This window comes from Notolabrus celidotus, chromosome 7 (assembly GCF_009762535.1).
Source record: "Notolabrus celidotus isolate fNotCel1 chromosome 7, fNotCel1.pri, whole genome shotgun sequence".
In the NCBI taxonomy this organism is placed as follows: Eukaryota; Metazoa; Chordata; class Actinopteri; order Labriformes; family Labridae; genus Notolabrus; species Notolabrus celidotus.
The window spans coordinates 8,497,148-8,514,768 of NC_048278.1; the positions used below are offsets into that span (position 1 = coordinate 8,497,148).

Consider the following 17,621-nt stretch of genomic DNA (forward strand, 5'->3'; position numbering starts at 1 on the left):
TATGCAACTATTTAATGTCATGATGGAGCAACAAGAAAAGAAAACAACACTGTAGAGTAACATGAGGCATTAGTAGTAATAATCTCTGTAATGCTAATAAAAGTGAAGACAAAGTTTATCTTATTACTTCCACAATAACAGGGTTTAGAGACCGCATATGCTTCTGTTGCTATCCAAATAAACATTGTGGGGAAGCCAAAGGTGAATGTTTATGTCTGGTTCATCACACATGGCAGGCGTACAGCTTGTTATCTTGTTTGCACATGATTAAGTTATCATCTTTGTGGGGTTCAGAGTATTTGTAGGTTAATATGAATCTTATACTTTGAATATGTTCACTTCTTTCATCAGTGTAGTCTCATTCATGAACTTATTAACATCTTGACAAGTCAAATGTAGTTCTGCATACAGTGAGAGCAATGTGAGACAGATCCCCCAGCATGTTTAAGGAAACACGTGATAGGAAACCTGAACAGGAAGTTTTCACTGCAGTCTTACACTGTATTCATAAAGTCTATGGTCCTACACTGCAGTTTTTACAGTCTATGAGTTTTTAAAGGGAGCAAAAAATCTCTGAAGTTGATCCGACTGAGGCTGAAATGTGAAAACCAAAACGCATAGCCTTGACACAATGTGCCCTGAATAAAATTAACTTTCACTTTCGCTTTTGGGTGTGGTTTCCAACGCTGCCTGATAACGGAGAAAAGCGGCAGAAAGACGGACTTCTCAACCCTCGACTGAGCCTGTCTCAGTCTCAGTCTCAGTACCTGCATTTGAAGTCCAATCATGGCCAGCAATTATTACCACTCTTATGGTGAGTCATGACACCAAAGATTTGACATGTAGCCTAAAGCTAGGGCAGGCAATTTACTTTGTATCTTTTGAACCGTTCAACATCCAGTTACAGGCAGGTCTATCATAAGAGAGTCCAATTGTTTTATTAAGCCCAAATGAGATGACTGGATGGTTTACCTGCCTGCTGTCTGATAACATGCCTTTCAATGTCATACTCGTTGTGCTCCTTCATCACAAGCAAGAAAAGTTTCCTCATGGTGCAGCAAGGGGAGCTATTCACTAAACAGTGGTAGAAAAAGCTGGTGGAATACAACACTATAAAAACACTATTAACACTATTAACACTATTCTTGTAACACAATAAATAATCAGGGATAATAGGGTTATAGTTGTTATAGTTATGTTTGTTGTTATAGTTGTTGAAAACTATAACCTGCACTGTTATACCTGATTACTTCTTGTGGTCTCCTCTGGACTCCAACAACACCATAAGTTGGGGGTGTCCACATAAATGTGTTTGAGTTTGGTGTTGACATTCACTAGATTGCCAATTACAGCGTAAACACTTAAAGCTCTGTAATGAATTAGGTATGTAAACATTGGGAATCATTCACTAACAGTGCGTAGGCTAAAATATGTGCTTAAATGGTGCGTACAAACGTTTGAAGCATAAATCTGAGATTCATCAATATATTATTACTTGAATTTATTCTTAGACTGCGAAAAAAAATATCACTTCCTCAGACCATGCGTACGCACAAATGATGACGACCAACTTTCTCAGAAAATGTGATCACATACTCTTTTAACTAAATACATGACATATTTAAACTACTTTCAGTCAAAGAAAAAAGACTTTAATATAATTAAATAATCAAAATATGGTTATAAACATAACTATGAACACAATATGAAATTTATTACAGTTCATGTCTTCCTTCTTTTCTGTTCTGCTAGTGTTTTTTTTTTGCGTCCACTTTAATATCAAACAATTTTTTCTTAACCTGAGCCACGGTGCGAACCTCAGGAGACACAGCATTAACAGTTTCAGTAATTGAAACCCAGGCTTCTTTTTTTCCCGTCATGGTGACTCCTCATGATGCGCTTCAGAAAAGTGTTGGTTTTCTTGCCTCGACCTCTGCAACAATCACCTCTATTTCTGACGAGGTGAAATTCTTCTGTTTTTTTTCCTTTCGAGGCCATCTTTAGCAACTTAGTTTTTCTACAACTCAGCGCTCTTGTCTTGATGCACTGAACAGAAGTCCTTATATAGAAGAATTGGGGCAAGGTATAATGCTAATTGCAGATTGCGGGCACGTGCCTGTCAATTCAGTATTATTCTGATTCACTAATATAAGCGAGGTGTTCAGAACAAAATTAGCTGGTACACACATGTCATGAATCCGACAGTGATTTTGTGTGCACACTTATTTCATGTGCAGAGTAAGAACATTTCCACGCATTTATTAGTAAATGAGGCCCATTGCACTTAGGGTTGTGTATGGTTAACCAAAGCTAACATGACGCTGGGTAAAGTTTTAGATCATCCAAAGCATCCATTCAAACCTAATTTAACATGAATTCACGTATCATTCATCCAAAGTATTATGGCTTGAGAAAAGTGATGGCGGGGGAGACTTTAATTTCAGTGTTTTTTTCGTTTCCCACACAGTGTATGGCAGTACATATGATGAGGAGCTGAGAATAGTGATGGTGGGGAAGACCGGAAATGGGAAGAGTGCCACTGGAAACACCATCCTGGGAAGAGAATGCTTTGAATCAAAGTTCAGTTCAAAGTCTATGACTGTAGACTGTCACAAGGGCAAAGGTACAGTTGAGGAACAAAAGGTTGCTATTATTGACACCCCAGGCCTGTTTGACACCAGGTTTGGAATGGACAAGACAGCTAAAGATATCAGCCAGTGTGTCGCTTTTGCTTCTCCTGGTCCCCATGTGTTCCTGGTGGTTATCAGGCTGGGTAGATACACTGAAGAGGAGCTGCAGACAGTGCAAAGGATTCAAGAGATCTTTGGCCAGGCTGCAGACCGATACAGCATGGTTCTCTTCACTGGTGGTGACCTGTTGGATATGGAAGAAATCACGATTGAGGATTTCTTGGCTGAAAGCCCAGACTTGCAGGAACTCGCGGCCAGATGTAACGGCCAGTACCATGTTTTCAATAATAAGCAAAAAAGAGATCGCTCTCAGGTCACCGTGCTGCTCCAGAAGATCAGAGGTATAGTCCAGTGGAACGGAGGAAGACACTACACCAACGAGATGTTCCAAGAGGCTGCGTGGGTAATTGAAGAGGAGAGACAACGCATCTTGAAGGAGAAAGAGGAGCAAATACGCAAAGAAAAAGAAAAGCTTGAGAAGGAAGCACAGCAAAAATATGAAAAAGAGATGAGGAGAATCAGAAGGCAACTCCAAGCTGAGAGAGAGAGGGAAAGGGAAGAGAGAGAAAGAGAAAGACAGAGGGAATGGGAGAGGAGGGAATGGGAGAGGATGATGGAGAGACAAGAAAGAGAAGCTGAGAGAAGAAGAGCTCAAGAGGAAAGAGAGAGGGAGATAGAAAATATGAGGATGCTTTTACAAAGACAGCAAGAAGAAGAGATGAAAGAGATGGAAGAGGAAAGAGAAAGGCAGAGAAGAAGGCAAGAAAGTCGATCTGAACCAGACGACGATTGTACTATCCTGTGATGACTGTGTTGTCTTAGTATTTTATTTATGTGCCTCTGTTTTGAAGTGAAATAAAATATGCACCTATTAGAATTTGAGGTTTTATAAGAATCAAAACTCCCTCCGTGGTAAAACAGTTGATTAACCAAACATCAAAATGACAAATGTATTTCCTAATACATTCATAATGTAAGAATGACAGAAGAAGTCATAAGAAATGTTTCACACATGCACACTTTTTCCACTATTTATATGAAAAATGAATATGTTTCTAACTTTTTGGTTGTACACCTTAAATCATTTAATTATTGAAATTCTAAAACCTCACACATGCTGAATAATACTTGAATAAACAGTGGTCAGTGTACTTAAATATATACAATATGGGACACTTTAAAAGCACTGTGAGCTGTTTTTAACTGTTCTTGAAAAATTCACTCTCTTATACTGATGCCTCTTCATGACCTCAAAATAAAATGATCAATGATAAGCTTGGTTATTTCTTTATACTATGATGCCTGTGTTCTGGTCAGATTTTCCATGTCAGCTTTTACCTAGTCTCTATAACCATCATGAAGGATAAAAAGCATCAAACAGAAACAATCATTTGAAGTCTGAGCAATCTCTTTGCCCCTCTGTATCACAGAGCAGTCCAATAAATCGATATTTAATGCCTTTATGTGCATTAATCCCATGGCTGAATCTTAATCTGTCTGTTTGGTTTCTTTATTTTAACTTTTATGTGTAGAAGTGTTTTGATAGAAGCCTTTTTCTGATATCTAGGCGTTGTTCAAATAAACACATCTTGGCTTACAGCCTTGCATCATGATATAATTCCTATCTGTGATCTTATTCAACCGACCAGTGGGAACATGGAGAATATCAGATATTAAAGAATCATACAAATCAGAACTAAAACAATCATAGACAAAGTAAATGGACCCAAAAAGTATGAGGTAGTTTTAAAAGTAGTAAAAGAGTCAAAGTTCTTATATATTCAAACTTTTAAAAACGTGTCATTAGTGATATGAACCTATAACAACTTTTACCATCTGATATATGGTGCCGTTTGTAATTTTCTTTTCTTGTTTTCTTTTTTTTGTGTGTGTTTTGTTGTCTCCTGTCCCTTTTTTATTTTCATTTTATTTTACTATATTTTTTGTTTAATCTTGATCCTTTTAGGGAGCCTTTCTTACATCTGGCAAAGGACTACGGATGTAAACTAACCAAGAGTACAAGTGCTCGCAACAAGGTATCTGAAGCACATGCATAGGCTACGGCATTGGAATGAAGCAGATACAAGAGGCATTAGTAGTCATAATCTCTGTAATGCTAATTAAAGTGAAGACAAAGTTTAAATGGAGTCTTATTTTCTCAGTCAAAGTGCCGTCCGTATACAGTATGTGGTATTTTTCAAAGAGCATCTGAATTTAATATCAAACACTCAACTGATAATATGGCTTTGCTGTAGAGTAACTGCATATTACCACGCTATGCTTTATTAGCTTGATTATATCTTCATCATTTATCCCTATGGTGTGGCAATGCAGGCCCACAGTTAGTCAAATGAATGCTTTCAATGTTCAAAAATTTGCTAAGGCTAGGAATGAAACAGATGAAATGCTCAAATATAAAAGGGTTTTTATGGCTTATTCCGCCACAACACAACTACACAACTGTTAGATGTAATGTTGTGTATCTACAATATAAGTAGTGACTGAAATACAATACTAGTCAAAAGTTTGGACACACCTTCTCATTCAATTGTTTGTATTTATTCTAATTGTTTTTCGACATTGTAGTTTAATACTGAAGACATCAAAACTATGTAATAATCTGGTTTTGCCATAATCTGGATTACAACAGTAGTCAAATAGGGCTATCTATTGTGTACTAACCCTACCTCTGAACAACACAACTGATGGTCTCAAACACATTAAGAAGGCAAGTCATTCCATGAATTGACTCTTGAAAAGGCACCTGTAAGTTCAAAACCATGCCAAGAGTGTGCAAAGCTGTCATCAAGGCAAAAGGAGGCTACTTTAAAGGATCTAAAATATAGTTTGGTTTGTTTAACACTTTTTTGTTGATTAAATAATTCCACATGTGTTCTTTCATAGTTTTGATGTCTTCAGTATTAATCTACAGTGTTGAAAATAATGAAAATAAATGAAACCATTGAATGAGAAGGTGTATCCAAACTTTTGACTGGTAGTGTATATTTTATACCATCTTATATATTCAGGTAAGTGTTAAATATGATTCCATGAAAAAGGGAAATGAAACCTTTAAACCACTTAAAGAGCACTTTTGTACTTGATCTCACAAAAAATTAAAAGCTTTGAATCTTTAATCTTTCTTTGCTTTAAAAAAGAGCATGTATTCTCTTCCAGCAAAATGCACATGACATTAGTAAGTACTTAGAAACATTAACTTAAATTGAACTAAACTGAATCTTGAATTTTAATATGAAAAAAAAAGACTCATGGCTGAATTAACTGCATGAATAATACTGAGTGTAGCAAACTGTAAATGTGTAAACATTTTAAACTTGCTTTTCCATTTGTATCTGATAGGGGGAGCAGTGCACAGTGTTACATGGCAGTGAAAAGAACTGCTGCCTTTTCTGGTAAATGGGGACGGGAGGGGTGCAGGCTGAGAGGTTTACAGTGAGCAATAGGAGACAGAGGCAGGCACGGAAACAAGTCATACAAATTATAAACACAGAAATCTCTTGTCAACGTGTGCTAGGCGGGCTGCTTACATGTTATGAGAGGCTAATCTAAACAGAAAGTGAAGAGACAAGGGAGGGGAAATTTGCAGGGGAATGTTAAGAAGATTTCACAGACAGGTTTGGTCAATAACAACAACATACTTTTTTATGTCTTTACATTTTTCTGTACCTGCTGTACAGGACATGAACTAAGCAATGATCATCACAGTAGAAAAGTACATAGTTAAGATTTTTAATAACATGTAGGCATTTAAAAAAAATAATTCAAATTACATCTAAGGTAGAACGTATGATAGCACTTTCATAGGAAGCATCAGCTTTCCTGCTGGACACTACTGCAATAAAAGCAGTTTAGTGAGATTTATTAGAAAGTAATTCTTAGCTAAAGTATCAAACCAAATATTCTCGATAAATTGTGTTTCAGATATGTCGGAACAGTTTGGGGGCCATTCACTGATACATGTTTTTAATCTTCTTTATTTCATCAGGGGAACCAAGTGAAACTGTCAAGAATTCATCAGAACATTCTGTACCACCACAAAGCCTGCATGCAGTGTGGGAGGAGCCGTTCATACCAGATCCTCAATCAACCGCAAACAGCCAACAGAAACTTTAGTTTCAATTTCATTTGACATGAGGAAACCATTTGTGGGCTGGTGCTGATACATTATATAATGAGCTGCAGCAGGCTTGAGAGCACAGTGTCTTCACTTCAGCTACAGCATTTGCTCAGCACTCTCTAACACAACAAATGGACGGCAACTATTACAACCCCAACATGGGAGGCAACTCTTACAACCCCAACATAGGAGGCAACTATTACAACCCCAACATGGCCGGCAACTTTGGTAAGTCATGGTAATTTCTCCATGTTATAAATATCAATAATGCTCTTTGTTTTTGGATACCCACACAGTTTCCAATGTGTTGAGTTTCTTCCATGTTTTAATACCCTGTATTGAGTATAATCTAAGATCAACTTGTCATACATCATAGTTTGATGTCATTAATTTTTCCTAGCAGGTAAAATGAATGACTCAGAAATACATGGCTTAAATGATATGTCAGAAAAAGACTCATCAATCACCGCAGGGCACAGCAATAGATGCTTTTTTTTCCACATCTTTGTTTTATTTTTTATGTACAGTCCAACATAATTAGCTTTTTTTAAGCTTTTTTTCCCATTGTCTTTCATTTTTCAACAGGCCAGACCTTAACGAATGATGAGGAGCTGAGGATAGTGATGGTGGGGAAGACTGGAATCGGAAAAAGTGCCACTGGAAACACCATCCTGGGTAGAGATTGCTTTGAATCAAAGTTCAGTTCAAAGTCTATGACTGTAGACTGTCACAAGGGCAGAGGCACAGTTGAGGGACAAAAGATTGCTGTTATTGACACCCCAGGTCTGTTCGACACCAGGTTTGGAATGGACAAGACAGCTAAAGATATCAGCCAGTGTGTCACCTATGCCTCTCCTGGTCCCCATGTGTTCCTGGTGGTCATCAGGCTGGGCAGATACACTGAAGAGGAGAAGCAGACGGTGCAAAGGATTCAAGAGATCTTTGGCCAGGCTGCAGACAGATACAGCATGATTCTCTTCACTGGTGGTGACATGTTGGATATGGAAGGAACCACGATTGAGAATTTCTTGGCTGAAAGCCAAGATTTGCAGGAACTTGTGGCCAGATGTAACGGCCAGTACCATGTCTTCAATAATAAGCAAAAAGATCGCTCTCAGGTCACCGTGCTGTTCCAGAAGATTAGAAACATAGCTAAGAAGAATGGAGGGAGTCATTACACCAATGAGATGTTCCAAGAGGCTGAGAGGGCAGTGGAGGCGGAAAAACAACGCATCCTGAAGGAGAAAGAAGAGGAAATACGCAAAGAAAAAGAAAAGCTTGAGAGGGAAGTAAAGCAAAAATATGAAAAAGAGATGAAGAGAATCAATGAGCAACTCCAAGCTGATAGAGAGAGAGAGAGAAAAGAGAGAGAGGAGGAGAGGAAGAGGGAGAAGGAGGAGTTGAATGAGGAGAGAAAGAGGGAGAGGGAGGAGAGACAAGCAGAGAGAATGAGAGAGAGAGAGGAAAAAGAAAAGGAGCTGAACAAAATAAAAGGTCAGTTTGAGAGTGATTTGAGAGAGCAGAAGAAAAAACTGGAGGACAGGTATGACACTGAAGCCAGAGTGGAAGCTGAGGAGTCCGATCCATTACGCCATTTGATGAAAGCTGGTGAAGCAGTTGTTGAGGCAGGCAAACATGTAGTCAATGGAGTTGCAGCAATGGGAAGGAAAATTGGGGGATGGTTCAAGAAAGTGTGGTAGTTTAACGGTGGAGAATCCCTCAAGAAGATCTCAGAGGACAGAGAATAAAGAGATAACAAATTTAATTTGCTGTTACCCTTTCTGTAGTTATCCAAGTGAATGAAGAAAAGAAATATATTTGTATTATTGCAACAGTGTATGTTGCAGGCTATAATACACTCACATTATTGCTGTTCAATGCATTTTACATAATCTTTGGCATAGGAAATAACAGCTCTGCATGTATCACATCAAAAGCTTAGATTAACTTAACATTGCTCTCTGTTTTGTTATTTCATTTTTGTCAGTTTCCACTGTGATTTAGCTGATTGATAGTTATGCATTATCAGGAATATGTTCTCAGTCACAGTCTCAGTGTTATGACCTTTTGAGTTTTCTGAGACATGTTGCTAAATACATCGCAAGGAAAAATCTTACTAAATGCTTGATGCAAACTGTATTAAATCTCCTGAGCTTGTTAGGTCAAACTTTTAATAATTTGTACGCTGTTTTTTTGTTGTAATGATGATTTATGCCTTTTGGGAATTAATACTTGGATGTGTTCATGGGCTAAACTGAACCTGAAATAAAGACGTGATAGTGAGACTAAACTTTTGTCAATGCAGCAATTGACTGATCTTACAGTTCACATAAGTTGTTTGAAACTTTTCATATTATATTTTTTATTTTGATTAGACTTTTTGTCTTCAATATCAATTTACCTTGAATCACCTCTCAAAGATAATCTGATAGTGTGATCTGATAGTTTTTAAGTTTTTAAAATGCTTACTTTTTGTGTAGTTTAGTAAAGTTTGGGTTTTAATTTAGTTTTTGGTAGTATGGAATACTTGTCAGAGTTAAGGTATTATTTCATATCCACCACAAATACTCAGCTTGTGTATTATGTATTGTCTCAGTAAAAAGCTGAAGACATTTTCTCTCAATTCTTATCTTTGGTTAGTTTTGTAATCACACATTAACTTTCAGCAATTACTTTTTTATAATGCTTTGTTATTATTTTATATCAGTTAAGAAAAAAGCTTTTGACATCAAGTTTTTGTTGGTTTTCATCATTTACAGTAACCTTGACTTTAAGTAACACAGATGTGATAACTCTGAAATAGTCCACTGCATTTCAAATAAGTGCAGATGAGGGAAATGATAAAAAGACATGAATGTATCTTCAAATATAATCTGAAATTAGTATAGCAAATTCCCCTATAGTTCTGATTTGATTTGATCAGTTTGTACATAAAAAAATAAGCTACACCATCTTTAACCCTCAGTTTTGCCTGAACAATCTTGTTAATGCCTGAAATGCATTGTAATGTGTTACTTGGAGACACTCAGCTATAAGCAATTACAGTGCAGGACCAGGGTGTCAGATTAGAATCAAGAATCAAGAAAGCTTTATTGCCAAGTGAGCTTTCACGCACAAGGAATTTGACTTGGTGATTGGAACACTGGTACTTGGCAACAAGACAGTAAGGACAATAAATATAGAAACCTAAGATCTAATCTGAAATTATAAATAAAAATAAAAAAGCTATCTGTTCAAAGAAAGGTATAGAAGCATTTTTAAAATTAGCCTAAGCCAGAGTGCATATTTAGTAGATGGATATAATAATAAAATGGAATAAATTACAATATTGCACGTGGTTATTGAGGTCTTACACCGGATGTCAAGTATTGCACATATATGTGATATATCACAGGAGTCTTTAGTGGTTTACTGTTGATTGTTCATGAGGGATACGGCCTGAGGGAAGAAGCTGCAGGAGAACTGTAACTGCAACACAGATCTTAAAAGAACTGCTGCTGTTTCTTGTAAATGGGGATTAGGGGAATAGAGCAGGGTGGAAGGGACAAGTCAACACAGGAAGCTTTTGTGTATAAGGCAGGAAATAACCTATAAAAAACATCCAACAGGAACTCCACATGAAATCAGTCTCCCTTTTATAGTTTCTCTTCTATGTTTGATCAATTTTATATTGAAATACTTAAACTGCCATACATTTTGAGTATAGCAGCTGAAAACTATTGGAATTGCTTGTGATCCTTGTATTACTTGATTTTTGTGCATTTCTAATGTTCAGAAATTATGCACATTAAGAAAAGTCATGTTTGATGTGCTACGCTGATCCAGAAATGTAACAAAGTATGACCATACTTAGGTTAGTTATTACTGCAAAACCTGGAATATGAGTGGCTCTGGTACATAGGGCGCACTCTGTTTAGGGGTTACCAGAAGAAAAAAGATATCATCTGCCTTCCTGCATGAAGACTTCTGCTGTGTTATAATAAGGTGTTGTCCTGTCCTTCTTTTTACCATACACTGATTCTAATGAATATAAGAATAGGTCATCCTAGTCATGCATTAAACTGCCAGATGACACATAATCATTAAGTTGACCCTGGGTGCAATGTCTTAAAAACACAACAAGTGACATTTGGCGCTCTATAAAGCAAAATCGCAATGAGAAACAGATCCACCGCAGCACGTAACAGGAAACACTTGACAGAAAGCAATAACAGAGAAGTAATTCATTTCAGTTTGTCAGCATTAAAAGAAAAACAATGTTACAGTAAAATACCAATGACAGTCAGTCTGCAGATGTATCTCCTTTCAGGTTGTCTGTAAAAAAAAACCAAATCAGCTGTATTTTTTCACACATTACAGTTTACATGATATAGATGATGTTTTTTCCTTTTTATTCAAACAAAATCAATTCTGGATTTCATAATTTTTGATCAGTTGTTCTCACCATGGCTTTAAACAGTTCCTTACTGTTCTCTGGGGTGAAAACATTGGTTTTAAATTAAACAGTCAATGGTCCCTTACTTGCTGATTTATGTTACATCTTCTGCATTTAATACACAAACATGTACTATTACAACAAAGATATACAAAATGACACGTTAGTTACTAGGAGCTTCAGTCTTTCACACTTTTACAGGACCATATGTTCATTTTAAATTGGAATAAACTGTTTCAATATGGTATCATTTTGTAAATGTAGTTTTGTTTTCAAGCAATGGGGAATAGCATGTGCAGACTTGGTTAGCATTTCCTGTAAGTACTGAAGGGAGGGGTGAGCAGCTGCTGATTTTATCAGTACTCAGAGGGGCTTAAATAGTAACTGTTTGTGTGACAGAGAGATTAAGGACAAGGCAGGGTAGTTTAAAAGAAAGGCGTTATCAATTAAAAGTAAACATGTCTGTATTCAACCTCTACCTTGAAGAGAATGTATATTTCATCTTATATGAGTACCCAGTGACATTGTAATTGTAGAACACTTCATTAAAAATGTTTAAAGTTTTATGAAGATTAAAAGCAAGATGCATTCAGAGTAACAACTAAAACTTTCTTTGAAAATATTGTCAATGAAGTAATACAGTTTATCCTAAGTGCTGTCTTATGTTTGTTGACCTTTTTTGAGGGAGTAACTTTTAAATTTATTTGTTTAACCCACTTGCTTTTATTATTTTGCTGACTTGTGTTACAATCCAGTAATTTAAACATCTCAGCACAGTGCTGGTTCATTAAGATCACGACAAGCCACACTAGGCCCTAAAGTACAAGCACACGGAGGCTCATATCTCCCAGCAACAGAATAAATCATTCACATGACAGTTGTTCCACTACAGAGAGAACACAAAGTTCACTGCAAGTTGAGTTCAGTGCATTTGGAATTTCCACACATTACTGCCATCTTCAGGCTTGTTGAAAAACTCACTTCAATCACTTAACAGAGCAGATGTGAAGTTTTAAAGCAGCAATTGAACCGAGTTTGAGGAAATCGTGGCAAAATCCTGTTGGTTTACACAAAGAGTAAATGATGATGATGATTAGAGAAGCAGGAAGAAAAAGAGGAAGAAATGTAGAGTGATGGGTTTTTAAGTTTTGCAAATTTAGGACTGGTTTGTATGATGTGTGTATTAGATAATGTAGAATAGGATCATACAAACTAATAATAAACCACAGCCATTTTTCAAGTACCTCTAACTTTCTAAGCTGTATTCTACTGCGCATACAAATGTGTCAGTCAAAACTATTGACTGAATATGAATATGGACTCACTCCTCTCCTCAATGTAAAAGAGTAAAGCCAAAATACTGCTGCAATGGGTCCTGACATACTGTGCTAATGAAGTATTTTGGAGCCAACTTTTTTGGCATGCTCGGAAACCTTTATATAAAAGATATTGGCAGGAAATTTCCCCCAGTCAAAACAACGCAATGAAGTTTTAGTTTCTCTTTTCATCCCCAGTTATATATGAATGTGGGCGGGTACATCTAGTCATTATAAGCCGACCTAATACACTGTGAGCTCAGTCTTCAGCAGCAGAGACTACTTAATACTTTTGAACCTTAAGAAGAAGGGGGGCCATTACAACCCAAATATGGCTGTAAACCCAGGTAAGTTATAACACTGTCATATTTTAATGTTTAATCATTTAAAAGTGATACAACAAAGATTCCTGTCGATTTTTCTCTGTGCTACTGTAGCTCCCAGAAAACACTTTTATATATTTAAAATATTGTAACAGTAAAACTTACCATTTGGATATTTTTTTCCGGAAATGTTGAAATGATTCTTTTTGGTGGAAGATTCAGGAGGTTTTTTTTTCCACAGAATTGTGCTATCTGCCAAAAGTTTTTGTAGATTTATTTGTTGAAAATAAAAATGTATATCTTCTTAAGGAAAAGTTAAATCATTAAAATATAAATATGTTTAAACAACAGTGTAAGTGTGGGTGGGTGAGCGGCTTTTTATTACAGTTTCACTTTCAGTTGAAAGTAAAGGCTGTTTAAAAGAACTGCTGCCTTTTCCTGTAAATGAACTCCACAGCAAACAAAAGCCACATTGGAGCATGAACAGTGAAACATGAACCACTGAATAGCATGTCTCAAATGAATTGTATTAAAAACAACAGTTTTCCCAACCTATTACAGCAGCTTAAATTTTTTTCACTGATTTCTGTTAAATTCTGTACACTAAAATAAAAACGTAATGTAGCTTCTTATTCCATAACTTTAATTTGCTACACAGGAAACACCTTTACAAATGATGAGGAGCTGAGAATAGTGATGGTGGGGAAAACCGGAAATGGGAAGAGTGCCACTGGAAACATCATCCTGGGACGACAGTGTTTCAAATCAAAGCTTGGTGCACAGTCTATGACTATGGACTGTTCAAAGGGTAAAGGCACAGTGGATGGGCAAAAGGTTGCTGTTATTGACACCCCAGGCCTGTTTGACACAAGAATGGGCTTAGAAAATACAACCAAAAATATCAGCCAGTGCATCTCTTATGCTTCTCCTGGTCCCCATGTGTTCCTGGTGGTCATCAGGCTGGGTAGATACACTGAAGAGGAGAAGCAGACAGTGCAAATGATTAAAGAGATCTTTGGCCAGGCTGCAGACAGATACAGCATGATTCTCTTCACTGGTGGTGACATGTTGGAGATGGAAGAAACCACGATTGAGGATTTCTTGGCTGAAAGCCCAGACTTGCAGGAACTTGTGGCCAGATGTAACGGCCAGTACCATGTCTTCAATAACATGAAAAAAGATCCCTCTCAGGTCACCGTGCTGCTCCAGAAGATTAGAAACATAGCTCAGGAGAATGGAGGGAGTCACTACACCAATGAGATGTTCCAAGAGGCTGAGAGGGCACTGGATGTGGAAAAACAACGCATCCTGAAGGAGAAAGAAGAGCAAATACGCAAAAAGAGAGAAGAAATTGAGAGGGAAGTACAGCGAAAATATGAAAAAGAGATGAACAGAATCAAGGAAGAACTTGAAGCTCAGAGAGAGAGGGAGAGGAAAGAGACAGAGAAGGAGATAAAGAGGGAGAAAGAGGAGATGAATGAGGAGAGAAAGAGGGAGAGGCAGCAGAGACAAGCAGAGAGCATAAAAGAGAGAGAGGAAAAAGAAAATGAGCTGAGTAATTTGAGGGCTAAGTGTGATAATGATTTGATGGAGGAGTTTGAAACACTGCAGAGACAGCATCAAGCTAGATCCAGAGAGGAAGCTGAGGACTTTAATCCATTATTTTTTTTGCTGAAGGCTGTTGAACTGGTATCTGGAGTTAAGGTTTTGGGAACTGCAATAAGGGGATTGTTCAGATGAGTGGTCCCACATTCAGGCATTTTTACCAGAGCAACCCTCCAGAAGCTCTGTTACAAAAGAACAAACAAAATATTGGAAAAATGTGTTTGTGTATACACAGACCTTTAATCAGAAAGGGTTTGTGTTTATTTTCATTGTTAGAGTGCTTCATTATGAGTAAAGCTCTACAATATGGGTGTGTAGTCAATTGTCATTTTGAAGTGCAATACTGCCATCTAGTGATCATTCCCAAGAACGTTTAAACAATTAAATTGGCACATTTTGAGTGTAAATCAACTTTTTGAGCATTAACTTAACCCTTTGTCTTCTGCAGACTCATATTGTCCATGATGACAAAAATAGCACTCAGATTTAATTGAAAGAATTGTAAGTTTTTTAACATGCATTCCTTGTTCATGTTTTAATGTTTTAATGTTTCAACAATGGAATAATTGATTCATTTGATTAAATAAGAACCTGAATAACAAATGCATTTTATCTGTTGTTTTTATTTCTGTGCTTGTGAAACAGAAGAACAGAGAGAGGAGCAGTACAAAGTTTTGTATTGTATTATTTTGTAATTAGGGCCCGAGGACTGACAAGCAGTGGCAGCAAGGCCCTATTGGAACCCTAGGGATTGTTTTTCTTTTTCCTGCCACTTTTTTCCCTGTTTTGGAGGCCTGAACATTCATGAAAAATCACCAAACTATAACCCAAATTCTAAGTCCCTAAAAATGTGTGACTTCATTGGTTTCACAAAGGTACCTGCTCCAAAGCGCCCCCTAGGGATTTTAAAGTGATGCCGCTCCAATTTTTTAACCTATAGGCATGATTTTTATTTCCCCATATAGACCAGGCCAAGACCTACAACAAAATCCATAGGCGTTGTGGTGAAATCCCAACAGGAAGTGCAGAAATAATTTTTGAATGTCAGAATTTGGCTGATTTGTGCCATTTACAGGGTACCTATTAAAGAGAACTCAGGCTACAATTTATTTTCCCCTTCAAGTTCTACGATGCTCAGTAGAGAGAAAACACATTGAAGATTCAAAATTGTTCGAGGCATACCTTTCACTTCTGTAAATATTTCAGTTTGGCATACATGCACCTTGTTTAAAACCACACCTCTATTAAAGAGCAGCAGGTATCCACATATCTGAGGTGTTTGTGTCCAGATGGTTACCCAATAGCTGCAAACCACATAAACACTTGCTCTCTTTTCACCTTGGAGAGTGCAGTTCTTTTCCTATGAAACCATAAGCCAAAGCTTCAGAATATTGTTCACACTTGCTATCTACCTCTGCTTATTATTCTTGTATTATTTATAGTGAAGTGGCTTGAGTCCTGCTGAAGCTGAATATGACAAATGGCAGACAGTCATACAGAGTTTTTAAGGTTCATGTGGGTGGCAAACTACATCAGATTGAGCTGATGTATGAACAGAGTGGATAATTGTCCACAGCATTTATGTTGCATTATATGTATGTTGTTGCCTTCCCTTGCCTTAACTGCCTCACCGGTGCAGATTTTATTCCAGTGGTTATTTTATTTTAACCTACATATTATGCATCCAGAAAAGATGGTTAGATTGTAGTCTATAATTGTAATCAATTAACTCACCTATAACTCCAACCTAGTCTGCAAATGATCCAAACATATACAATGGGACTACCAAACATTATTCAAATATATTTACATTCTCAAATTGCACTTAGAAAAAGTAATTTATATTTCATCTGTCAAAACACCCCTCAACCTCATCCATACATGGTATCTTCCACTTAGCACACCTCTTCATAAACAAATGGTAGACTGCAGTTCTGTTTAGCAGTTCCTGGTTTTGGATGTGGAACTCAAGCACTACAGTGGAGGACAGGTGACAAACAAAAGCTACCTTTAACATGCTTAACAATGATTAAAATGGTGTATGTAAAGGAACAACCAGTGCATTTTTATTTGCTTTAAGGCAGGGTCTTTGTAGTCTTTCAACATGCAGGAATATGTGAACTTTGTCAAAATGTTTTCTCCAAGCGACAACCTCCGGTCTCAAATGATGAAGCCAATGCCGAAGTGTTATAAACTGCAATACATCGAGAATCCACTTGAGGCTGGCTGCAGAAACACCGGAAACCACATAGACATGAATGGGAAAAAGACGATCTTTGCAGCATTAATAAACATGTTTACATGAAGCTAATCTCTCTATCGGCACACACTGTACAGGGGGTGAATTTTTTTCTAACGCAACGGTTCAGAAGATATTAAGATTATGAGTTTTTGCCCAAATAAGGACATGACTGACTGGACTCCCGGTTGGGAGCTAGGAGGCTCAAACTCTGCCCCTTTACGTCACACTCTGCCTGGTTGAGTTCCGCATTTCCAATATGGCTGCCGCCGTCGATAGGCTTCCAAACAGCTCTCAGGAACAGATGGGTGATGTCACGGATACTACGTCCATATTTTATACAGTCTATGGTTTTCACACATAGTGGCAACATTCTATGCTAACTTTAACACAGGCCTCCCAGTTGGCTTCATATTTAAATGAGTGGCTGTGTAACCTTAAAGCATGCATATGAGCAATTAACAGGGCACCAAACATAGGCTCAAAGGTTCAAGCATAACAAGCTACTCAGCAGCCTTTAGTTCTCAACAAAGTCCTCCTGTTTTTGGCAGGCTAATCCTTGACAAAAAGTATTGATAACCTCTAAAACGTTACAATGACGACACACTCATTTCTCTCAATTTCTAGATGACATTAATCATATTTACAGCGGTTGAACATGCAAAGTGCAGAGAGCAGTGAAAACATGTACCCAACAGTCGTGTTGCAAAGTGGATATGCAAAATACCATACTCAAGATGATAACGCCAACATTTTCCTCTAAGGTTTTGTTTTCTTAACATAACCCTCAAAATACATCATGATAACAATTCAACTTCACTTACAGAGGATAGAGTCATGCAAAAACTCTGGCCTCCGCCTTTAAAATAAAACTC

The 17,621-nt window shown here is 37.3% G+C and overlaps 2 protein-coding genes across 2 annotated transcripts; both read left to right on the plus strand.

Annotated features, from left to right (window-relative positions):
- The first annotated feature begins 299 nt into the window (after nucleotides 1-299).
- On the plus strand, nucleotides 300-4,182 carry LOC117815637 (GTPase IMAP family member 4-like). The gene is made up of 2 exons (XM_034687445.1): nucleotides 300-814; nucleotides 2,468-4,182. Exons 1-2 carry the CDS (start codon nucleotides 787-789, stop codon nucleotides 3,493-3,495), a joined length of 1,056 nt encoding a protein of 351 aa, XP_034543336.1. The 5' UTR covers nucleotides 300-786; the 3' UTR covers nucleotides 3,496-4,182.
- A 2,649-nt stretch (nucleotides 4,183-6,831) lies between these two features.
- Nucleotides 6,832-15,053, plus strand: LOC117815531. Its single transcript, XM_034687293.1, has 4 exons — nucleotides 6,832-7,056; nucleotides 7,414-8,524; nucleotides 12,832-12,926; nucleotides 13,561-15,053. Exons 1-4 carry the CDS (start codon nucleotides 6,960-6,962, stop codon nucleotides 14,640-14,642), a joined length of 2,385 nt encoding a protein of 794 aa, XP_034543184.1. The 5' UTR covers nucleotides 6,832-6,959; the 3' UTR covers nucleotides 14,643-15,053.
- Nucleotides 15,054-17,621: the final 2,568 nt, after the last annotated feature.